This window comes from Lepus europaeus, chromosome 1 (genome assembly GCF_033115175.1).
Source record: "Lepus europaeus isolate LE1 chromosome 1, mLepTim1.pri, whole genome shotgun sequence".
Classification (NCBI taxonomy): domain Eukaryota; kingdom Metazoa; phylum Chordata; class Mammalia; order Lagomorpha; family Leporidae; genus Lepus; species Lepus europaeus.
The window spans coordinates 104,187,404-104,214,089 of NC_084827.1; the positions used below are offsets into that span (position 1 = coordinate 104,187,404).

The following is a 26,686-nucleotide window of genomic DNA, read 5'->3' on the forward strand; positions in this document are numbered from 1 at the left end:
TTTATTGATTCTGTTTCTATATAGAACCCTGACTAATACAGTGATCATTATAAATGGATCCTGCCATCAGAGTTAGTGGAAGAAGAGAAAGAGCACAGAGCAAAAGAAAAATTCATTCACTACTGAAAAACATTCCAAATTAAAAAAAAAATGACCATAAACTTAATGTTCAAGAAGCTTGGTGTTCCCAAACAGTATAAATTTTAAAAAAATCACACCCATACATAACATTATAAAATTTCTGAAAATTAAAGAGGAAGAAAAAAATCCTGTAATAACCAGAAAGAAACATTCATTCACTTCAGGAACAATGACTCCAGGGATGGCATATTTCCCTTCTGAAACATGGAGGCCAGAAGGAAGTGGTACAGCATTTGAAAGTGCTCAAAGGAGAGTCAACAAAAAATTCTGTATCTAGTGGAATATCTGAACATTCAATCTAAAATTATATGTCCACTGAAATATACTTCGAGCAATCTCAGATGAAGAAAAACTAACATAATACTGGTAAAAGGTGGAATGTTCTTTTTTCCTTAAGACTAGGAACAAGGAAATGGCTGTTCTTATCACCCCTTCTCAGTACTATACTGAAATTTCAAGCCAGTACAAAAAGAGAGAGTTTGTCTAGAAAGGAAGAAATAAAATTGTTTGTAATAATAAATCACAAAAAACCCCAAGGAATCTACAAAAGAAATCCTAGAAATAATAAGATTAGCAAAGTTGTAGGATACAAGGTCAAACATATCAATCACATTCCTATACACTAGCACTGAAAAATTGGAAACAAAATTTAATTTATAAAGGCTTCAAGAAATGAAATATCTAGATATAAATAAAAATGTGGAGATTCTGTATCTGAAAACTACAAAACCAGATGGAATGAATGATTTGAAATCAAATACAGTTTCCATGGATTGGAAAAATCATTACAGTTAATGTACAAATCTCCTCAAATTGATTTATACATTTAATGCAATTCCACTCATATTCTCTGCAGAAATTTTGTGAGTACAACTGATTCTAAAATTTATATGGATCTCATTTATATGGAAAGGTAAAAGGAATAGTCAAGCAGTTTTGAAAAAGAACAGAATTTGGAGACTCATACCCTAAGATTTTCAAAATTATAACTATTTCTGATAAACCCATTGTAGGTTGAAAATGGCAGCCTGTGGAACATCCTGATAGCCTCAGAGTAGGATCTTTTTTTTAAAACTGTTATTTAATGAATATAAATTTCCAAAGTACAGCTTATGGATTACAATGGCTTCCCCCCTCCCATAACTTCCTTCCCACCCACAGCCCTCCTCTTTCCTGCTCCCTCTCCCCTTCCATTCACATCAAGATTCATTTTCAATTCTCTTTATATACAGAAGATCAGTTTAGTATATATTAAGTAAAGATTTCAACAGTTTGCCCCCACATAGCAACACAAAGTGAAAAAATACTGTTGGAGTACTAGTTATAGCATTAAATAACAGTGTACAGCACATTAAAGACAGAGATCCTACATGATATTTTTTAAAAATTGATTAATTTTCTATGCAATTTCCAATTTAACACCAGGGTTTTTTTTTTTTTCATTTTCAATTATCTTTATATACAGAAGATCGACTCAGTATATACTAAGTAAAGATTTCATCAGTTTGCACCCACACAGAAACACAAAATGTAAAAATACGGTTTAAGTACTAGTTATAGCATCACTTCACATTGGACAACACATTAAGGACAGATACCACATGAGACATAAGTACACAGTGACTCCTGTTGTTGATTTAACAATTTGACACTCTTGTTCACCTTCATGATCTCGTGGCTAACTGGGTTTTACTGCTGTTCTTTTGCTGCTGCCAGTCTTGCCAGAAGAGTATCTGGACTCTCAGGAGAGTATCTCAGAATTCCACCCTCCAGATCTGTGAGAAATGAATTTCTGTCATTTATGAGCAATTTGGTCTGTGTTACTTTGTTATAACAGCCAGAAGTAACACAGACCTAGATCAAAGGAGTCCAGAAAAATAGTCCAGAATGGCCAACTTATTTTTGAAAAAACTGCAAGGCAGTTTATTGGTGAATATACTTCATCTATGGCTATCATTTGTTGTCTTTTTACCTGGTGTTGGAACACTTGGACATACACATGAAAAAAAAATCTTGAAATAAGCCTCTCATTTTATAGCAAAATTAACTCAAAATACACGATAGCTTATAATGTAAAATAGAAAACTACAAAAACACTTAGAAAAGAACATGAGAAAATAATTGAGATTTTTAGGCAAGTGTGCTGAAATTTGGAACTAAAAGCATAATGTAAGTAGAAAAAATGAGATGAAATTTATCAAAATTCAACATTTTGGTAAGTGAAAGACACTGTTAAGATAATGCAAACTTAAGCAATAGATGGGCATAAGAGAAAATATTTGCAAATTGTATGTTCAGCAAAATCTTTTTATGCAAAATATACAAGTATAATGAATTCTCAAAACTCAGTAGTAAAGAACAAAAAACCCAACTGAAAATTGGAAAAACATTTCAACATGTTTTCAGAGAAGAAATATGAATGGCAAATAAACACATGAGAAATTGTCAGTAGTAACCACCAGAGAAGTGTAAATTAACTCTCAATGAGGTATCAGTACATAGAAAACAAAAAAACAATTGACAATACCAAATGCAAGTGCAGGTGAAAATTTCAGCAACTGCAGCTCTCATACATTGCCCCTGGGAATGCAAAATGGTAACGCCATTCTGGAAAGCAGTTTTGCAGAGCCTTATAAAGCTGAACTTACAGTCGCTGTATAACATGCAGTCTTTTTTTTTTTTTTTTTTTTTTAAGATTTATTTGAAAGTCAGAGTTACACACAGAGAGAAGGAGAGGCAGAAGAGAGAGAGGTCTTCCATCCGCTAGCTCATTCCCCAGTTGGCCGTAACAGCCGGAGCTGGGCCAATTGGAAGCCAGGAGCCAGGAGCTTCTTTCGGGTCTCCCACACGGGTGCAGCGGCCCAAGCACTTGGGCCATCTTCTGCTTTCCCAGGCCATAGCAGAGAGCTGGATTGGAGGTAGAGCAGGCAGGACTTGAACCAGTGCCTATATGGGATGCTGGCACTACAGGCAGCAGCTTTACCTGCTGCGCCACAGCGCTGGCTCCAACATACAGTCTTTTTTTTTTTTTTTTTTTTGACAGGTAGAGTTATAGACAGTGAGAGAGAGAGAGATAGAAAGGTCTTCCAGCCGGCGCTGTGGCTCACTAGGCTAATCCTCCGCCTGTGGTGCCAGTACCATGGGTTCTAGTCCGGTTGGGGGTTGAGGGCCGGATTCTGTCCTGGTTGCTCCTCTTTCACTCCAGCTCTCTGCTGTGGCCCGGGAGGGCAGTGGAGGATGGCCCAAGTGCTTGGGCCCTGTACCTGCATGGGAGACCAGGAGGAAGCACCTGGTTCAGATCGGCTCAGTGCGCCAGCCATAGCGGCCAATTGGGGAGTGAATCAATGGAAGGAAGACTTTTCTCTCTGTCTCTCTCTCTCTCAATGTCTATAACTCCACCTGTCAAAAAAAATTCCAGGTCTTAGCTATTGTGAATTGAGCTGCAATAAACATTAAGGTGCAGACAGCTTTTTTTGTTTGCCAATTTAATTTCCTTTGGGTAAATTCCAAGGAGTGGGATGGCTGGGTTGTATGGTAGGGTTATATTCAGGTTTCTGAGGAATCTCCAGACTGACTTCCATAGTGGCTTTACCAGTTTGTATTCCCACCAACAGTGGGTTAGTGTCCCTTTTTCCCCACATCCTCGCCAGCATCTGTTGTTGGTAGATTTCTGAATGTGAGCCATTCTAACGGGTGAGGTAAAACCTCATTGTGGTTTTGATTTGCATTTCCCTGATTGCTAGTGATCTTGAGCATTTTTTCATGTGTCTGTTGGCCATTTGAATTTCCTCTTTTGAAAAATGTCTATTGAGGTCATTGGCCCATCTCTTAAGTGGTTGTGGACTGGATAAAGAAATTATGGGACATGTAATCTAGGGAATACTATACAGCAGTCAAAAACAAAGAAATTCGGTCATTTGCAACAAAATGGAGGAATCTGGAAAACATCATGCTGAGTGAATTAAGCCAATCCCAAAGGGACAAATATCATATGTTCTCCCTGATCGGTGACAACTAACAAAGCATAAAAAAGGAAACCTGTTAAAGTGAAAGGGACACTATGAGAAACAGTGACTTGATCAGCCCTTGTCCTGAATGTTGATGTACGATTTAATACTTCCCTTTTAGTATTTTTTTTTTGTTCTAGTTAATTCTATGGGTTGAACTCTGTAATTAACACACAATTATTCTTAGGTGTTTAAATTTTAACTAAAAAGTGATCCCTGTTAAATATAAGAGTGGGAATAAGAGAGGGAAGGGATGTACAATTTGGGACATGCTCAATCGGACTTGCCCCAAATGGTGGAGTTAGAAATGTGCCAGGGGATTCCAGTACAATCCCATCAAGGTGGCATGTACCAATGCCATCGCACTAGTCCAAGTGATCAATTTCAGCTCACAATTGATGGCTCTGAGAGGTCTAAGAGTCAAAGGGATCACACAAACAAGACTAGTGTCTGCTAATACTAACTGATAGACTAAAAAAGGGAGAGAATATCCAACACGGGAAGCAGGATACACAGCAGACTCATAGAATGGCAGATGTCTTAAACAACACTCTGGCCTCAGAATCAGCCCTTAAGGCATTTGGATCTGGCTGAAGAGCCCATGAGAGTATTGTAGGCATGGAATGCCAAGACACTCTGGCAAACAAAACAAAACAAAACAAAACAAAACAAAACAAAACAAAACAAAAACCTAAATGAAAGATCTCTGTGAGTGAGATCTCAGTGGAAAGAATGGGCCATCAAAGAAGGAGGTACCTTTCTCTGAAGGAAGGAGAGAACTTCCACTTTGACTATGACCTTGTCTAAATAAGATTGGAGTTGGTGAACTCAGGAGGCTTCCATGACCTTGGCAGCTCATGACTGATGCCATAAACAAGAGTGTCAAATTGTTAAGTCAACAGCAGGAGTCACTGTGTACTTATTCCTCATGTGGGATCTCTGTCCTTAATGTGTTGTCCAATGTGAAGTAATGCTATAACTAGTGCTGAAACAGTATTTTACACTTTATGTTTTGTGTGGGTGCAAACTGATGAAATCTTTACTTAATATATACTAAATTGATCTTCTGAATATAAAGAGAATTGAAAATGAAACTTGATGTGAATGGAATGGGAGAGGGAGCGTGAGAGGGGAGGGTTGCGGGTGGGAGGGAAGTTATGTGGGGGGAAGCCATTGTAATCCATAAACTATACTTTGGAAATTTATATTTACTAAATAAAAGTTTAAAAGACAAAAGGTCTTCCTTCTGTTGGTTCACCCCCCAAATGGCCACTATGACTGGAGCTACAATGATCTGAAACCAGGAACCAGGTGCTTCCTCCTGGTCTCCCATGTGGGTGCAGGGCCCAAGCACTTGGGCCATCCTCCAGTGCCCTCCCAGGCCACGGCAGAGAGCTGGACTGGAAGAGGAGCTTCTGGGACTAGAACCTGGTGCCCATATGGGATGCTGGCGCTACAGGCAGAGGATTAACCAAGTGAGCCACGGCGCTGGCCCCCCAACATACAGTCTTATTCCTAGGTATTTACCCTAGAAAATTAAAAACTCTGTTTACTTAAAATCCTACACTGGGTCGGCACTGTGGCATAGTGGGTAAAGCTTCCTCTCTCAGTGCCTGCATCATATATGGGTGATGATTCGAGTCCCAGATGCTCCACTTCTAATCTAGTTCTCCACTCTGGCCTGGGAAAGCAGTGGAAGATGGCCCAAGTCCTCGGGCCCCTGCACCCACATGGCTGACTGAGAAGAAGCTCCTGGCTCCTGGCTTTGGATCAGCTCAGCTCCAGCCAATGCAGCCATCTGGGGAGTGAACCAACAGTTGGAAGACCTCTCTCTCTCTGCCTCTGCCTCTCTGTAACTCTATATTTCAAATAATTTTTTAAAAGAAAACCTATACAAATATCCTTACAGTAGTTCTAGTCATAATTGCAAAACATTGGAAATAACTCAAATATCCTTCAGCAGGTGCATGCATAAGCAAAATGTGGTACCTTCCCACAATGGACTGTTATTCAGGATTATAGGAATGAACTATTGATATACACAGTGATACAGATAAATCTCAAAATCTCAAAGGCATTAAGCTACATGATAAAGCCAGTCTCAAAAAGTTAACATACCTTGTTTTCACTTACATGACATTTAAGAAAAGACGAAACCATGGCAGTATAAACCAGACCAGTGGTTGCCAGAGATTAGGGAAGGGATATGGTGAATTATATTCAGCATAGTTTTAGAGTAAGTAAATTTTATCATAATCTACACTTCTGAATATTACCCATAGAATATATCATATATGATGAGAAAATGTTTATACATGTGTGAGAAACAGAAATAGTTGCCATGAATGTTATAAAAATAAAAAATGATCATATTTGATTTTATTTTTGATAATATATAATTACATTTTAAATATTCATGCTCCCAAATTATGCTGGCCTTAATGTTATGTAAATTTGGTTTTAATTCCTGTGTCTGCACTAGCTGAGTGTTGCACTGGCTGAGCAGGGGAAATGTGAATTTGAGGTGATGTTGCAGGTAGTGACTGGAACCTGGTGAGCTTAGAGTCACGGTAATACATGTTTGCATCTCTGATTTCACCTAGATACCCCGTCGCAGCGAGTACAGTTCATTCTGGGAACTGAGGATGATGACGAAGAACACATTCCTCATGACCTTTTCACAGAATTGGATGAGATTTGTTGGCGTGAAGGTGAGGATGCTGAGTGGCGAGAAACAGCAAGGTGAGGACTTTTGTTGAAAGGTGAAGCCATAGTAAAGAGTTTTCATGTTGTTAGGAAAAGAGATTCCTAGTAGCAATAATTTTGTAAACATCCATGATTGTTGTTGATTTCTGAAGTTGCTCATCTGGCCTGGGATACAGGCCATGAAATCTGAAAGCAATAATTATAGTAAACAGTGTGATAGAGCCAGCAACAGCTGCAGTCTTAAAGAAAGACAGTAGTATAATTTGTGTCAACAGAAAAACAAAAGAAATCTAAAAGTAATTTATTCTATTGTTTTATCTGCTGGCTTACAACCAAATTAGTGACCTTATATATTAATTCACATGTAAGGCTTTTTTTTAAAGAAAGGCAAAGCTCATCATAAGAGGCTTTAGGTACAATCATGGGTTTCATGTTCCATTGGTAGGAATAAAAATATTTTGTAATGTATTTCTTGGGTGTATGTACATTTAAACATACTATTTTTTCTAAATATCTTTTTAACGGTTAACTTATCATTTGCAAGTAATATTTCTGTATTGCCATATAACTGATGAATTGCTACTAAAAAAGTAATGAACCAAATTTTGTTTACTTTTCTTTCATTTAAAATATTTTTAAATTTTAACTGATACTTAAAAATTGGACATATTTATGTGGTACATGTGATGTTTGATACTTATATATGTTGTATAATGTTCAAAATGAGGGTAATCATATCTATCTTGTCAAAAATATACCTGTTTTAGTGGTGAAAATGTTCAAAATTCTTCTAGCATTTTGAAGTATACATTATATCATCTATAATCATCCTACTGTGCATCCTATCTAAATATAACTTAATACCTGTTTACCAACAATTCCACATCCCTCCTTAATCCCCTACTCTATGTCTGGTAACCATCATTCTATTCTCAACTTCTATGAGATCAACTGTTTTTTACTCACATGAATGAACTCATTTTCTTTATCCATCCATCAGTGGATAGACACCTAGGTTGTTGTCATTTCTTGGCTATTGTGAGTCCTGCTACAATGGACATGAGAGTGCAGATGTCACTTCAACGGAGTAATTTCATGTTCCTTGGATGTATATGTGTGTGTGTGTGTGTTCTGGATAATTTGTAGTTCTATTTTTAATTTTTGAGGAGTTTTATGCTGTTTTCCATAATGGTTGTACATTCCCACAAAGCAAGGGGTTCTCCTTGCTCCACATATTTGCCAACACCTGTTATGTCTTTGTAACAATAGAAATTCTGACTGAAGTGAGGTGATGTCTCATTGTGGTTTTGATTTGCACTTGTGTGGTGATTAGTGACATTGAACATTTTTTCATACACCTGTTGGCCATTTGAATGTCTTCTTTTCAGAAATGTCTACTTAGGTCCATTGTCCATTTTTGAATCAGATTCTGCTTTTCCTTCATTGTTGCTCATTTGATTATTTCTTTAGCAAGCATTTATGGAGGATCTCTTTTGTACAATGGTTATAGAACAACAACAGAAATCTTAAATTTTGCTTTTAACAATCTCAAAGTTTAATTTAGACAAATACCTTGTAAATGCTGTAAAAATGTGGGTGTACCTTGGGTATGCTTCCCAAATTTAATATGAATACGAATCACCTGAAGTCTTGTCAAAAATGTAATTCATAGCAGGTGGAAGATCTGTTTCTCTGTCTCTCCCTCTCTCTGTTACTCTGCCTTTCAAATAAATAAATAAATCTTTTTTTTTTAAATGTAGGTTAAATAGGCCTTTGACATAGAACTTCAGATCCTGCATTTGCAACAAATTTCCAGTTGACTTCAAGTTTCTGGTTTGAGAACCATAGGGGTGAAGCGTTTGAGAACCACAAGGGTGAAGGAGGGGTTCTGTACAGCTTCCCTGGAAGAGGTGATTCTTGAAGGTTGTACTGGAGTTCCCTATGGCAAAAAAGCAGAGAGGGTGGTATTACTAGCAGAGGGAGCCGGATGTCCCGAAACACAGCATTGAAACAGATCTTACTGCTCTACTAGGTTATCATCCCTTCTATGGTCAGTTCCAATTGACAGAACTTGTTTCTGCTCCTTAGATAACAACAGCTTTCTGAAAGCCACATACTCCAATAATGGGTCATGCTAAACTTATGTCTGCATTTACTCATTGCCTTAACTCTATCTACATAGATTTAATGTGGAATTGTATGTTCAACCATGAAAATGAATTAAAATTTTTTTTCATTTATATAAAGTGAACAAATTTCACGTATTTCATATTTACAGATTTAGGACCATAGTGATACTTTCCACCCTACTCTCCCTCCTACTCACAGTCCCACCATCCATTCAATAATACTGGTCTAGTTAATTACTGTTTGATGTATTTTGAGTATTCCTTTTTTTAAAAAAAGATTTATCTTATTTATTTGAAAGACAGTGTTACAGAGAGAGAGGTAGAGAGAGAGAGGTCTTCCCTCAGCTGATTCACTCCCCAAATGGCTGCAACAGTCAGAGCTGAGCCAATCTGAGCCAGGAGGCAAGAGCTTCCTCTGGGTCTCCCACATAGGGGCAGGGGCACAAGGACTTGGGCCATCCTCTTCTGCTTTCCCAGGTGCATTAGCAGGGAGCTGGAATGGAAGTGGAGCAGCTGGGATGTGAACCCGTGCCCTTATGGGATGCCAGTGCTGCGGGCCAGGGCTTTAACCCATTGAGCCATAGCGCCACCCCCTTGAGTGTCCTTTATAGCTCTCCTTTATTTAAAAAATATCAAAAGTAAATAGGAGAAAATCGAAATGGTTATCACCACTTTCATCTCTGTTAACAATTTTTAAATTTATTTTTAAACTATGTAAAATTATTTTAAATTTTGATTTAATATGTAATACTTATACTTTTATGAAGTATAGTGCAATATATCAACACGTATTCAGAGTATAAGCCAATGAAACCAGTAAATTAACCTTTCCATTTTAATGTCTTTGTACTTGGAGCCTCCCAACTTCTCTTTAATTTTCTTATACAGTTTATACCACATTATTTTGAGCTATAGTCATCCTATTGTGCTGTGGAACACCAAAACCCTTTTACTTCCATCTGACTACATTTTAGTACCTGTTATTCAACCTGTTAACCATTAAAACAACAAAACTAATGGGTGCCAATATTTAAAATTCAAAAAGTATAGGAAGATAGAAAAGCAAATATGTTCCTTTACCCTTATTCATAGTAGTCCTTTGTTCTAGCCCCTGTCTAGCGCACTTGGACCTCATTCCTTTGTAATCATAACCTCTACTCTACCACCAATGGCTCTACTCTCAATCTGTGTGTACTGATGGTCCTCTTCCCCACTTAATGCTGTATAATTGTTCAGACCTGGTTAATGCCACTCTTAGGATCATTGGTTACTATCCTCACTCTGTCTTTTATGATCTTGTCTAAATATGATCAGAGTCGGCGAACTTGGAAGGCTTCCATAGCCTTGGTAACTCATGACGAGAGCCTAGGGTGGTTACTGGTGCCATAAACTAGAGTGTGAATTTGTTGGGTCAACAACAGAAGTCACTGTACACTTGCTCCTCATGTGGAATCTCTGTCCTTAATGTGCTGTTCATTGTGGCTTAATGCTATAACTAGTACTCAAACAGTATGTTTCACTTTGTGTTTCTATGTGGGTGCAAACTGTTGAAATCTTTACTTAATATATACTAAACTGATCTTCTGTATATAAAGAGAATTGAAAATGAATCTTGATGTGAATGGAAGGGGAGGGGGAGCGGGAGAGGGGAGGGTTGCGGGTGGGAGGGAAGTTGTGGGAAGGGGAAGCCATTGTAATCCATAAGCTGTACTTTGGAAATTTATATTCATTAAATAAAAGTTAAAAAAAAAAAGAAAGGTGATCATAGTAACAGTTCCTTGTATGTCTTTCCTTCAGAATTTTAATACCTATCTTTGAATATAAATACCTAGATCTATATGTATATACATAAATACCTAGATTTATATATAAGTGTTGCCTTTTTCTAAATTTATAGAATAGGTATTGTGTGATTCACATTAGCCATATTTATCACTTCACATAATACTATATTGGGGACATATTCCATATAAGTTGTGTAGATTTATACAATCTTTTTAATGGCTGTTTTGAATTCGATTATGTGGATGGTGTGTTATTCCATGTGAGTTACCCTTTTAAGTGAAAAATTTATGTGAATTAACTGATTTACATATGATGCCTTTTATTATAATATTTTAAATACACAATTAAATTTAAAGTAGTTTTTATAGCCTGGCAAATTTTTTACTTAATTTTTTTATCTTTAAAAATTTTATTAACATGTAAAGTTGTACATTTTTATGGAATAAAATGTTATATTTCAACATATGTACAGAGTGTGAACTTTTCAAATTAGGCGATTAGTGTTTCTGTTTCCTTATTCTTTCCTTGTTTGAGCCTACAAGCTCCTCTCTGGTTCTTAATACAGTATTGTGAACTATAATTGCCCCACTGTGATCCCACTGTGATGTGAACATTAGAACTTATTCTTTGATTTTTGAAAAGATTTCTTTTATTTATTTAAAAGTCAGAGTGCCAGAGAGGGAGAGAAGGGTAGAGGGAGAGAGGGAGGGAGATAGAGTGAGAGGGAGATAGAGTCCGTGTGTGGGGGGGTGGGGGGCAGGGAGAGAGAGGGAGAGAGAGAGAGAGAGAGCAAGCACTATCTTTCATCTGTTCAAAATGGCTGGGGCTGGGCCAGGCTGAAACCAGGAGCCTGAAACTCCATGCAGATTTCCCACATGAGTGGTAGGGCTAAGCACTTGGGCCATCTTCTGCTCTCTTGCCATGTGCATCAGCAGGGAGCTGGATCTGCAGAGGACATCGAGGACGCTAACTGGCACTCTGAAATCAGATGCTGGCATTGCAAGCAGTGGCTTAACCTGCTGCACCACAATGCCAGGCCTCCTACATGACTGTTTTATCCCTTGTTATCCAATATCACTCTTTCTCTCCTCCTCTTACTCTTCCTAGCCTCTAGTAATCAATATTCTAAGTTCAGATCTACCTTTTTAAACTTCCATATATGAGAGAGAGAAAGAAAATGTGTTTATCTTTCTGTGTCTATATTATTTCAGTCAGCAAAATGATCTCCAGGTCCATCCATTTTGTTACACATTTCAAGATTTTTTTCATTTTTGTGTGTGTGGTCGCATAATATTCCATTGTGGTTATATAATATTTTTCTTTATCCATTCATCCATTGCTGGACATGATCTGGCAAATTTTAAAATTAAGAATGTTGTACTTTTGTTTCTCAACTACATCAAAATCTATGTGAATATTTTAAAGATAATATACATTCTTATCTTTTTTTGTGTGGTGACAAGAAAGCAATATCTGATCTTTTTCCAAATTAGTTATAGAAGTTTTGCTGTTTCAAGGTTAAAAAGTTGTTGATAAGGAAGATAAAATGTACACCTCCATTTAAGCAAGAAGCATCTTAACACTGGTTATAAGAAACAGGTGTTTCCAGAAGGGAGCTATGGTGATTATGAACCTTAGACAGCTCTGGTTAGAGTCACTGTAATCTGTTATTAAGTACTTTTTTGGAGGCATTTCTTTTGGATTTCTTTATTTTTCCTTATCCTACATAGTGAAACTGAGAAGATTGGTCTGTATATTTTGGCATGAGTCACTCTATTATTCTTAAAACAGTTGGCAATTTTTCACTTTCCAGATTAAATGGAAACCAGTAATTGACTTATAATTTGCCCGTTCTCAAGTCTAGGGGATGGCAGAAGTGATACTAGAATCTAGGTGTTTTTGTTTTTGGGTTTTTTTTTTTTTTTGTGCTTATTTATTTGAACAGGAGAAAGAGAAACAGAGACAAGGGAGAAACTCCCACCCACTGGCTCACTCCCTAAATGGGCGAATCAGAGCTGGACTTAGGCCAGAACTGAGCCAGAACCAATCAGATCTCCAATGTGGATGGCAGAGACCCAATTACTTGATCCATCGCACCTGTCTATATTATCATAAAATTGCACTCAGGAGCTGGGGCTGAGGCGTCAAACTCAGATACTCTGACGTGGGACGCAGACTCATGTCTTCTTTGATAGGCTAAATGCTTACTCTGAAGTTAGTTCTTTGACTTGTCACACTTGAGCAGCTAAAATTTTATCATGTTTTAATGGATTAAGTTGAATAACTTGTTTATCCTAAACCCCTGGAATGTACTTCTTTTTCATTATAAAGAATAAAAGAGATGATCTGGTTAGTTGTTTGCATTGTATAATGATATTAGAACCTGTCTTCTTAGCTATTCTTCTGGTGCCTTATGCATGGTACAGCTGTTTGAGGTTCGGAGAGACATCTGATGAGCAATCAAAATAGTAACAGACATTGAAGAGGAGGATGGATGAATTTTGGCTGAGACATAATACTTCAGGGAAGAACAGAATGTATTTATTGAGAACTTAGAAATGTAGTTGGTTTTAAAGTGGCAGAAGTGATTTTGTGCTGGTTGCCATAGTTCATCAAAAAGGCTAATTTTAGTTAATTCATGATTGATTTTTCAAATGCAATTTAATTCTAATAAATTATTAGCATAATCATTCTAAGCACTTCTCATTTTCTCTGTGTGTGTGTGTGTGTCTACAGCTCTCTCATGCGTTGTTAGTATTCCAGGTGGGATTAATAATTTTCTTTCCTAATAACTGAAACAAAAAGGATATTTTATCATACAGCACCTGTCACATATCACTTCATGAATAATTCATGCTCACTGTTGTTGCCAAATTAAACTTAAGAGAAGTTTTAAATTTTGAAGCTAATTTTTTGAATAATTATTTAATAAATGTTTGTGAAAACCAGCTGTTCACTTTTTAAAACTCTGAAAGAAGCCATATGAAGAGGGTAATGAAATCAACACAATTACAATGTCCTGCTTATAAATAACATAGAACATTATTAATAGAAAAGTGAGCAAAGCTACCACAGCTGTGAAATCGTGGCAACAACATGCTTGACTCACTTTGGTTGCCCTTTAAAAATACTTCCCACAAATGAGCTTAGAAGAGGCAAAGCAGGGGTAGCAGTTAGGCCTCTGATGCTCTGAAGGCACTAGATATTCAAAACTAGTAAAGGCTGAAGTCATCTGGGTTTTTTCAGGAGGATGTGAAATGTGATGATAACATGGATTAAGATAAATTTATTTGTATAAATTTTAGATTTTGATGTATTTCATTTCCCCCTAAGATTAAAATAGTTAATTCTGTTATTACATTTGTTATTCTCTGGCCTCTCTCTAACTATGCACCCTCACCTGCCATGTCCCACAACTCTCCTAAAAGAAGGTGTTTTGTCATGACGTACCCGTTACTTCCCCAAGGTACAATTCCTTCCTGTCTGTGTAGACTCAGAATAAAAGTTCTTAGAAAAGTTAAACTGACTTAGTGGCAACAGCATACAAGGTGTTAAACTGTCTAGAACACTGATTTCTAATTGACAGAAGAATTTTATTTTGTGTATTTTTAATATGAGTATTGCAGAGATTATCATTAACTTAATCCTCAAAGAATTCATAAAGCACCTATTTAATGTTGTTTAGTAGAAAGAGACTACCATGTGTTAATCGTGGATCAAAGCAGAGCCAGAAATACTGAAGGAAATGAAAATAATCTGCTCAGGATTTCAATTGCCCCCCTCTGTAGATAGTAATCATGCAATTGGTCTATGCAATTGCATTGCCTCAACTTATGTCATTAATGTTTTTCCTGTTTGCTTTGGTTTGTTATTCAGATGTCAGCAGAGTTTATTCAAAAACTGAAACATATTACAGCACTTTAGATCATTAACTACAGTTAGGTATTTTTGTAATTTACAGTATATTTATTAACCTAAAATCTTGAAACAGGTACTAGTGTGTTGCCTGTTATGCTACTGCCTATCTCTGAAGCAAGAAATTAAACAAAACAAAAAAAAAAAACAGAAATGATAGCTATATGCATGTATTTATATATATATTATTTTCAATTATAATTCCTTTAAAATATTCATTTAAATATCTCTTAAAGTTTTTGGCATCACTCTGGAATTGGCATGAAGCACTGAATCTTGAAATGTTTAGTATCTTTAGTAACTTGATATTTGTAACTTGTGAGTTCCTTTTTATGGAAAGTACCTTCTGCCTCCTCCTATAATACCCATAAAACCTATGCATACATCAATCCATCCATGCATATAAGTTGTATGTCGTCATTTTAACTACCAAACTCTTGGAACTCCCAGACTGTAGGCTTTTTCTAGAACAACCAAGCCCCCAGTTTGAAGGAAATTATGTAAAGGAAGGAACATACCTCTTGGGTTTGTTTTCAAAATGTCCGTTCAGATAGACGTAGATCAATGGAACAGACAGAGAATCTGGAAATAGACCAACACAAATACAACTGAGTTTTAACAAAAGACAAAGATGATAAATGGAACTTTTTCAACAAATACTGTTGAGGCTATTGGAAATCTATAGACAAAAAAATAAAATTCGATAGTTGGAAAGATGGCGGAATAGGCAGGAAGCACACTTAGTCCGGGGGGAGAGAAAGTTTAATATAAGTGGAGATACTGTAGTGTCAAGGAAGAGTAGGGGATGAAACAGCAGAGGAAACTCTTCCGGAACTAGTGATTCACAGTGGACCTGCGTGGAGAGCGTGGGAGCCCAAGTTCGGGACACCAGCGGCAGACTCAACGCACCAGCGCTGGAACGCGAGGTGAGCCGAACCTCCATAGCCCGAGATACCAGCAGGCAAGCGGAAAGAGGAGGCTAGAGGGAACGAGGCTTGAAACTCCGTGGGGAAAATTTCACCAGGCTAACTAGAAGAGAGAGAAAAAAAAATAAAAAAAGTGACTGATACGGACACAAGTTTCTCTCTCTCCGCTCACCTCTCACAGGCGAGCAAGACAGAGCAGGCGCCATTTTGGACATACGTCATAAGCAGGGCGACCTCAGGTCTGCACCAGGCCTGAGCCTAGCAGAAAAACCTGACTCTGTGGGGAGGGGTGAAATAACAGGAGATTAGCATCTAACTTGGCAACCCAGTGGGAGACTGCAGGAGAATTGGAGCCCACACTGAGGGCAGCAGAGATTCCCTGTGTGGACCTTGGGAAAGAGCTTCCGATCTCTGGCTCCTGTGGGTATATCATTTGCCTGCTAACTACCTCCAATTACGTTCAGCTGTGCGGAATTACTTCCCTTTTAAATCAAAAAAAGAAAGAGAGATTTACCACACCTAACCTGGGAGTGTCATCCTTGACACACCCTCAACCCTGAGGAACCAAACACAGCTCTCAGTCCACACCCATCTCAAGCCTCTAAGGCTCCATTGAAAGCAGACAGTCCACTTAATATAGAGCCATAGTGTAACAAGAAAAAACACCACAGTGAAGAAACCAAATATCTCCAACATGCCAAACAACAAACGCAAAAACCAAGCTAACAAGAACAAGGAAGAAACTATGACGCCCCCAAATGAAAAAGACACCCCAATTCAAGATTATGAAGATGATGAGATCGAAGAAATGCAAGAAGCGGATCTCAAAAAATTGATAAGAACATTAAGAAGTTCTCAAAAACAAATTCTTGAACTACAGAAATCCTTCATGGACAAGATAGAAAATCTCTCTCGTGAAAGTGAAATATTAAGGAGGAATCAAAATGAAATGAAACAACTAGTGGAACAAGAAACTCTGATAGTGACTAGAAATCATAATGAAATGAAGAGTTCAATAGATCAAATGACAAACACATTAGAGAGCCTTAAAAACAGAATGGGCGAAGCAGAAGAGAGAATATCAGACTTAGAAGACAGAGAACAGGAAAGGAAACAGGCAAACCAAAGAAAAGAAGAAGAAATTAGAAATCTAAAAAATATTGTCAGGAATTTACAGGATACTATTAAAAAACCCAACATTCGTGTTCTAGGAGTTCCTGAAGGCATGGAGAGGGAGAAAGGATTAGAAGGCATTTTCAGTGAGATACTAGCAGAAAATTTCCCAGGTTTGGAGAAGGACAGAGGCATCTTAGTACAGGAAGCTTATAGAACCCCTAATAAACATGACCAAAAGAGATCTTCACCACGACATGTTGTAATCAAACTCACCACAGTGAAACATAAAGAAAAGATCCTAAAAGGTGCAAGAGAGAAACGTCGGATCACTCTTAGAGGATCTCCAATTAGACTCACAGCAGACTTCTCATCAGAAACCCTACAAGCTAGAAGGGAATGGCGAGACATAGCCCAGGTACTAAGAGAGAAAAACTGCCAGCCCAGAATATTATATCCTGCAAAGCTCTCATTTGTGAATGAAGGTGAAATTAAGACTTTTCATAGCAAACAGAAACTGAAAGAATTTGTTGCCACTCATCCTGCCCTGCAAAAGATGCTTAAAGATGTGTTACACACAGAAACACAGAAACATGGTCACCAATATGAAAGAAGGTAAAGGAAGGAAACCTCACAGCAAAAGATCACAGGAAGCTCAATTTCTCTTTGACATAGAATTAAACTCTGATGCTCTGTTAAAGCAATGTGTTAAAGTAATCTATTATGTTCTCTTGATGTCTGTTAAATTCTAATTGTTCAAAAACAGCTGAATTTTTATTAAGAGCTATGGGCTATTTAAATACGTGATTTTTCAAAAATTTGAATATCTGCTGCTCATAAAACTAAAGCGTTGTTGGTTCTGTGTTTAGCTGTCCTCCTATAGGTTCCTATGGACTTTTTCCAGCCACTTTTATTGTATTCAGTACTTTGGGATGGCTCTGTAAACAGATGAAGCCAATAATGTATTAACAGTACCAACTGAGAGAAAGTATGGTTAACTGAGGTTACTAAAAAGAAAAAGCAATTCAAATCAATTGGCAATCTACAAAAAGAGTTAAAGATTTTAAAAGCTATTATTAAAATTGATGTATTGGTCTATTATGCTATATTATATGTGTGTACATATTGTATGTCCACATGGGGAAATTTTATTAAGAGTTTTATTTTAAATGGCTTATAGATAAGATTGTCCATAAATTTAAGCTGCTAAAATCAATCAAAGATACATTTTAATTTGTGTGACCTGAATCTGTGTATCATATGTTTTAGACTTGTTGGTAGAAAGAAACTAAAAACATTTTATATGGTTGTGCTTAAGTTTACTGGCTAAACAAACTACACCATGTTAGATATTTAAGAGGTGTTTTCAAATACATGATTCTTAAAATTTATAGAAGGCATTGGACCTTCTGGTAAATGTTTTCTTAAGTTGTTATCTAATGGTTGAAACGGTTTGCTAAGTATTCATGTGATATTGCTATTGTCAGCAAGTGATCTAGGACTTGCTCCCTCATTTCTCTATTCTAAGCCCAACTTGTTCTTTCATTTCTCTATTCTCTTCAAGGTAGGAAACTAATTCTATTATGAAGGAATCTGTAGGATGCACAATTTAATCTTTAGACCTTATAAAAGAGATGGCTAACATTTTTCTGCAATAGCATAGCCAAAATAAGAACTCAAATAATAATCTCATAGCTAGATTCACTTCGCCATCAGCGAAGTATACAGTAAGTAGAAAAAACCTCCCTTTCAGACCAAAGGGAAAGAAAGTTTTAAAGTGAGAATATAATTTTCCTCATGGGCATTGTCTACCTTAGAAAAACTACTACAGAACATGCCTGTGACTATAGACTTGTAGTTCAGGCCACCGAAGATTAGAGATGGGAAACGGGCACTCCCTTGACTTGCATCCTCTGGTCTGCTTTAACACAAACCAGGAGGAAAAGAAAGCTCGGCATCAGAAGCAATGGGTGGCAGGCCTATTAATGGCTGATCTGTACAGTGATCTGCCCTCAAGGAGACCCAACAGGCCAGTCCACTGCAGTGGCTTTCCATGAGGTAAGCCTGGGCTTCAGCAGAAGTCAGCTTGTGAAGAGCCCTGGCAGCTCTGCCAAGAGTTGGATCACTGGAAATGGACCTGCCCTGGAGTCGAAGGATGCCCAGGTCAGAGCCACAGATCTTATTGGCTCTAAGCTGAAAAGCCCTTCACTCAGCCCAACTTCCAAAGTGACCACTGCAGCTGAGGGGATGGTCAAGTAGGGTCAGCAACTTTGCAGGCAGAACTGTAAATTTCTTGTTAGAGATGCCCCCTGCCTTTACCTGGCCAGCTCTCCTCCCAGGCCAGCCAAGTAATGAAAGTCAACAGAGTGCCTTCCCCTAGGAGGTTCACACCTCCCTTAGGATATACCCCATGTGAAGAGATAGATAGGTCTGGGCCTCTGAATTTACAAGGCCTAAAGCCCACCAGATTATTATCAAGCCCCTTCTATCAGGTTCTATTTGCCTCTCAATCAGAAAACTTAATTGTAGCCTAGAGAGCACCTTTCTTAGCTCCTCTAATAATGACTCTGTCCTTTGTTCTAGGCCCTGTCTAGTGCACTTGGGCCTCATTCCTTTGTAATCATAACCTCTACTCTACCACCAATGGCTCTACTCCCAACATGTGTGTACTGATGGTCCTCTTCCCCACTTAATGCTGTATAATTGTTCAAACCTGGTAAATGCCACTCTTAGGATCATTGGTTACTATCCTCACTCTGTCTTTTATGACCTTGTCTAAATATGATCAGAGTCGGTGAACTTGGAAGGCTTCCATAGCCTTGGCAACTCATGACGACAGCCTAGGATGGTTACTGGCGCCATAAACTAGAGTGTCAATTTGTTGGGTCAACAACAGGAGCCACTGTGCACTTGCTCCTCATGTGGGATCTCTGTCCTTAATGTGCTGTACATTGTGATTTAATGCTATAACTAGTACTCAAACAGTATGTTTCACTTTGTGTTTCTATGTGGGTGCAAACTGTTGAAATCTTTATACTAAATTGATCTTCTGTATATAAAGAGAATTGAAAATGAATCTTGATGCAAATGGAAGGGGAGAGGGAGCGGGAGGGGGGAGGGTTGCGGGTGGGAGGGAAGTTATTGGGGGGGGGAAGCCATTGTAATCCATAAGCTGTACACTGGAAATTTATATTCATTAAATAAAAGTTAAAAAAAAAATAAAATTCTTTAAACTCCTCAATGTACACAAAATTAATTCCAATGAGATTATAAACAAATATAAAACTTAAATGTAAATATAAACTTTAAATTTATATTAATTAATAAATTTATAAATATAAATATAAACGTAAATGTAAAAATTAGGTCATGAAGTCATGAAACTTTTAGAAAAAGTATGAGATAGTTTTTTGGACTCAGGACTTGGTGATGACATTTTAGACATGACAACAAAAACTTAATCGATAAAAGAAAATAGTCATAAACTGAACTTCATCAAAATGAGAACTTTCATGTTAAGGAAGATCCTACTAAGAGAACGAAAAGGTAAGCTATGGATGAGAAGGAAGTATTTGCAAACCGTATAGTCAACAAAAGTAGAATATATATAATATAGAAAGAATTCTCGAAGTCTAATATATGAAAATGAATCAATTAGAAAAATGGACAAAAGACACAAACAGAAATTTCATGAAAAAAGAAATACAAATGGCAAATCGTACATAAAAAAGATTTCCAATGTCATTCATCATTGGGAAAATGCAAATTTAAGCTAATAAGAGATATCACTGACTTCCTAATAGAATAGATAAAATAAAAAAGTCATAATAATAAATGCTGATAAAGTGCAGAGAAATTGGATTGCTCTTAAATTGATGATATGAGTGTAAAATGATAGAGCCACAGTGGAAAAGTTTGGCAGTTTCTTCTAAAGCTAAACATGCATTTACAACATGACCCAGCAATTGCACTCTTGGGCAATGTCCCAGAGAAGTGAAATCTTATGTGTTTGCAAAAAACTTATGCATGAGTGTTCACTGCAGCCTTATTTGTAATAGGAAAATCTATGAATAATTTGAATATTCTCCCGTAAATGAATGATTAAACTCTGATACATCCACTCATACAGTGGACTATGTCTAAGCAACAGAAAAGAACAAACTATTGATATCCATACCATGTATGGTTCTCAAGGCATAATGCTTAGATAAAAAAATGTTAATCTCAAAAAGTTGCAAATGGTATGACTCCATTTGGGTAATATTCTCAAAGTAATAAAACTATACTCATGAAAATAGATTAGTAGTTGCCAGTGAACGGAAATGGAGTGAAGTTTGAGAATATAAAGTATAGCAGAAGAGACTTCCTTTGTGATGGAATAGTTCTGATCTTGATATTGGAGGCCATGTCAATCTATACATTGGATAAAAGTGCATACAACCACACACACACACACACACACACAATCGACATCTTCTTGGGATTCTTAAAGTTAATTTTTAAAAAATTTTAAGGGGGCCACGATTAAATGTTGCAGATATCACTTTTTTAAAAAAAATTATTTATTTATTTGAAAGTCAGAGTTACAGAGAAGCAGAGAGAGAGAGAGAGAGAGAGAGAGAGAGGGAAGAAGAGAGAGAGAGAAATCTTCCAGCCACTGCTTTACTCCCCAAATAGCCGTGACAGCTGGAGCTGAGCCGATCCAAAGCCAGGAGCCTGGAGTTTCTTCTGGGTCTCCCTCGTGGGCACAGGGGCCCAAGGACTTGGGACATCTTCTACTGCTTTCCCCGGGCACATTAGCAGGGAGCTTGATAGGAAGTGGAGCAGTTAGGACTCGAACTGGCACCCATATAGAGTGCCAGCACAACAGGAAACAGCTTTACACACTATGCTACAGTGCAGGCCCTGTTGCCATTTATTTAATCATCTTCACTACTGTATAAAAGTAAAACATTTAAATGTATCATTTTACATAGATAATAGGGCTCATAAATATTTTAAAAATAAATTTGTGATTTACCTTATTACAACTTATGTACAATATTATTTCATGGGTCAGTTCATAGAGTAAAACTCAAGAAACAAGAATTTTTAGTAATATGCAGGATTTTTTACTTGAGTAAAATTTTAAAGGCAACATTTTAGAAGCAATTTCATATTTAGGAGTGAAAGTACTGTAACTCTAGAAGACTTACTTAAAGACATTTTCTCATAGATAAAAAAAAAAAAAAACACATTCTTTCAAAAAATGTGAGGCTTTGCCTTACCCTAGTATTCTTTCCCACCTAATAGTCTGTTAAACCAGAGTTCAACTCTGACTAGATTCTTCACTCAAATAACACTAACGTAAGTGCTGCCATTCTTTTTCCACTGAAAGCTACATTATATATCAGCAGTGTGTAAGGTGCTAGAAAACTTAATGAAAGTTGAATCCACTCCCCTGGGGACACACTTGTGGAAAGTTCCATTACAGGCTATTCCACAGAATAAAATGCTTGAGTTTTAGTCACACACAAAAAATCTACACAGTAAAAATCTATATAGTAAATAATGAAACAAACAAATGTAGACAGAGTTACAAGAGAAGAAGAGAATAAAAAACATTTTAATTTGAGACTGGCTCTGGAGAAGGTTTTAATTTTAATTTTAAAGATCAGTTGTTTTACTATATGTATTAACATTAAATCTTTGAGCTGACACAGACCAACCCAATTAATTGTATTATGTCAGGAAACAAGCATAGACTATAGAGGGAGACAAAATTAAAAACAAAGTAGTTTGTGTAATCCTGGCTTGACAAAGTCACTGGCTGGATGATCTTGGTAAATTATCCAAATGCTGAATTTGTCTCATTTTACAGAACAGAAAACTGTGGCCCAAAGAGTTTCAAAAGCTTTACTTGGTCACACAGTAGTTTGCTTGTAGAGTATGTACAAAGCGTCCATTTCTTTTCATTTGTGACTAGTGTAAGGTGCTGTCTGAAATACTGTTCCATGCTGTGATGTCTTCCAGCAGGTTGACCCTTTGTGAAATTGGCATTCATAATGTGGAGAGGACCTTACTCTGAAGTCGGACAAGACACTGTATTTTTGTATTTACTAAAATTGTATTCGCTCTCATTAGAATTAGTAATTCTAACTAGGATTTATGCTGATATGAATAGCTAAAATGGTGATGTGTGTCAGTTGGGATAGGTTAAATCATGCTTTAAAAAATTCTACCTAAGTGGCTTAAAACCACAAAGGTTTTTTTTAATGACCCCTTGATTCATGTCTGTCATGGACCAGTGGAGGCTCTGCTCATCTGCAGTTGCTGAACACAGCCTCAATTTTGAATATTGCTAGATGACACGTCAGGGAAAGAGAGCACCAGGGGGTCTCGTCTCACAGTTAAGTACTCTGGTCTGGGAGCAGCACATGCATAATTTCTGCTCCCGACTCATTGTCCAGAGTTAATCACGGTCTTACAGGTTAAAAGGAATCAGGTAGTGACATCCTACTCTTCACGGAGAGGTAGGCAGAGACTCTTACAGCTCATGAACAGTGCTAATGACCCTGACATGATTTATAGATAGTATGGCCCTGTAAAGGGCTGGGAAATTTAAAGAATCACTAATATCAAATACCTCTAGCTGTGTAGAAAGGAATAATCTGTAAAATCCCAAGCCTTGGAGGTAAACCACCAGTGATTTGGGGCTTCAAATAGTTTTTTTTTTTTAATTTTTAGTTATTTTATTCATTTTTTGACAGGCAGAGTGGACAGTGAGAGAGAGAGAGACAGGGAGAAAGATCTTCCTTTACTGTTGGTTCATCCTCCAGTGGCTGCTGCGGCCGGCGTGCTGCGGCCGACACACCACGCTGATCCGAAGCCAGGAGCCAGGTGCTTCTCCTGGTCTCCCATGGGGTGCAGGGCCCAAGGACTTGGGCCATCCTCCACTGCACTCCCAGGCCACAGCAGAGAGCTGGCCTGGAAGAGGAGCAACCGGGACAGAATCCAGCGCCCCGACCGGTACTAGAACCCGGGGTGCCAGAGCCTCAGGCGGAGGATTAGCCTATTGAGCCGTGGCGCCGGCTCAAATAGTTTTTAACCTCTAATTTCTTCTATATAGGCATAGCTATTCTTTCTTGTCTGTAAACTTTTGACAGGCATAGTTACTCTTCCTCATTGATTTCCTCTTTAATCCCTGATGACTTTTTTTCCTCCCAGAACATTAGGGACATATCCAAAGCTTTCTTGCTTTCCCTTCCTACTCTGCACGTATCTGACTAGTCCTGTTGGTTAGTTACATGTGGCTCATCCAGTGGGTTCCCTGATTAGTTACACTCACATGCTTGTTGTCTATTAAGAGCTGGGTCATTTCAACATGCAAAACAGTAGTAGATAATACAGACAATTCCTGTGATATTGCTTAGAGAGGGAAAGTAGGATCAAAAATGACTAAGAAGGGAAGGAATCAGGGAAATGGTTAAAATGGGAGGTAGGAAAGGTAATTAGGATTAGAAAACAAGTCCCTAAAGGTTTAAGAGATTGAATGATCTGTACCAGAGGAGTGAAATCTTTGGTTTCTCCTTATCTCTTATATTTATCTTGCTTACAAAGAATTCAATGTGTTACTCACTATTCATTTCAGTCCAAGAAGGCAGTGATCTCCCATCTGGAATCAAGATATCAAAGTAATGCTCCTATTTTCCACCTGATGGCAGGACACCCAGAGAATAGGGCTCTGAAATCCTGTCTCATGTACTCAGTTCCCAGGAAGTGATTGTTATCACTAGCTCATCCAAACAAGCCTAATCAGGATTTTTCCTAAAGAACGGGCCCAAATTATACTAGCCTCCTCCAAAAATCGAATGGAAAAATTATCAAGAGAATAAAACATTAGATATAAGACTTCCCTCTAATGAAAAATGAGTATGCTTTCATTTTATTATTTGCTTACCATTAACTTTCCATAAAGAATTATACTCTATTAATTCTGTAACAGTTTCACCGTGACCACTTCTTAAAGCATTTTTATTAAAATGTTTCTTCAGAGCTGACATGCCAACAAAATACTGGTTTTCTTTGTTTTCAGAAATACTTGTATTACAAAAAGAATGCTTGTTAAATGGAGTTAGCTTCAGCTATGTGAAACCAAGCTATATGAAACCAAGAAATAATGTGAATATCTTCCTATTTCTACTTTTTTACTATTGAGGTAAAGGATCATTTGTCTGCAATATAATATCCAGTGTGCTGATAACAATACTCATTTTTTATAGGTGGTTGAAATTCGAAGAAGATGTGGAAGATGGAGGAGAAAGGTGGAGCAAGCCTTATGTGGCCACTCTTTCCTTGCACAGCTTGTTTGAGTTGAGAAGTTGTACTCTGAATGGAACTGTGTTGCTGGACATGCATGCCAACACCTTAGAAGAAATCGCAGGTACATCTTCTCCCCCAAGTCTGTTTTACTACCATGGGCACAGATGAATTTGGGTACAGCCTTTTTCTCATAATTCCATCCAGGTGTGAACTTTGGAAAACAAATTCACATGATTCATGTATGGGGCCTAAAAAGTCATTTTCTCATACCTCTGTGTTTGAAGTAAAAGAAGTTAAATCTCAGAGACGTATGGTCTAGTTTGTCAGCAGCAAGTCTAGAACATGAGCCTAGATATTTTGACTGCCATTCAGAATCTATTTTTGACCACCACATTTAGACTGTCAGCAACAGAAAGTGGAAGGGGAAAAGTGTAAAGCTGGAGATTGGCTTTCCAATATTCAGACAGAAAATAACCGAATGAAAAAAAATTTAAGAAAATAGGGGAAATGTTGCTTGAGAATGGACACAGAAAAGTATGACCATTTATTTTAAACTGAATTCAAACTCTTGAATTCCAGAGAAGCCAAGTCACACAGATGAGATATGTTTTATAGCTTAATACTGTGCCCAGCCCCTGGGATGAATGACTTGTATTAGCATTTGATTATGGCTGCATAGCAAAGTAGCTGTATTTAGGAAGTGTATCACTGATATAGAAATAGTTTAGAAGGCCTCTATCTTTTGATCTGGAAGGCAAACATTTTGGTAGAAACAAGATAATACAACACCCACTCCTGCCAGAAACATTTTTAAACATTGTAAATGAAATGACTGAAGAAGGTTTTAAAATTAAAGCAAAGACAAGACTAAGGCAATTTTTAAAAGGAGATTTTAAAACAAAGACTAAGGCAGTTTTTAAGATACAGTTTGAGAAAAAATAAGCTTATATGCAATATATATGTGAAGTAGGACTTATGGGAGACTTCAATAATCAATTATATGGTAGAGATGAGGAAAAAAACCACTAATACTCTGTGTGTCTTAAAAATAATTTATGAGAGAATATTGTATCAGGATAACGGTGTATCCAATGTAGTTACAATCTTTAGAAAAGCCCTACAAAATAAGGATCATTCCCATCTTTCAATGAGAAAATAGAAACTCTTTAAGTTTTCATGACCCAGATTCAAGAGCACTATTCCTTCTATTAAATTACAACTTCTGTTGGGGAAAAAATAGGGACTTTTTTTTAACCACTTTATTTGAAAGGCAGAGAGAAAGAGAGAGACACAGAGACAGAGAGAGATATCTCCAATTTATTTGTTCACTCCTCAAATTCATGCAACAACCAGGGTTTCGCCAGACTGAAGCCAGGAACTGGCAACTCAATCCAATCCACGTTTCTCACATGGGTGGCAGGGATCCAAGCATTAGAGCAATCACCTGCTGTCTCCATAGTGCACATTAACAGAAAGTTGGGATCAGAAGCAAGCCAGGATTTGAATCCTGATATGAGATGTGTATGTCCTCAGTGGCATTTTAACTTCTGCAGCAAATTTTGTATTTTAGTTAAGAATAAAATGGATGAACTTTTCATAGTATTTTGGTTTAGGAAATGCTTAACTTTGTATATTATTATTTTTCAATGCTTAAACTTGCAGC

The 26,686-nt window shown here is 37.4% G+C and overlaps 1 protein-coding gene across 3 annotated transcripts in view; it reads left to right on the forward strand.

Annotated features, from left to right (window-relative positions):
• The window catches only part of SLC4A10 (solute carrier family 4 member 10), a 229,346-nt gene that overhangs the window by 76,959 nt on the left and 125,701 nt on the right, over positions 1 to 26,686 (forward strand). For all 3 annotated transcript variants that reach the window (XM_062199976.1, XM_062199985.1, XM_062199980.1), the window contains 2 exons: positions 6,752 to 6,890; positions 24,984 to 25,144. In XM_062199976.1, the coding sequence (XP_062055960.1) occupies positions 6,752 to 6,890; positions 24,984 to 25,144 (300 nt within the window). The remainder of the gene's footprint in view (positions 1 to 6,751; positions 6,891 to 24,983; positions 25,145 to 26,686) is intronic.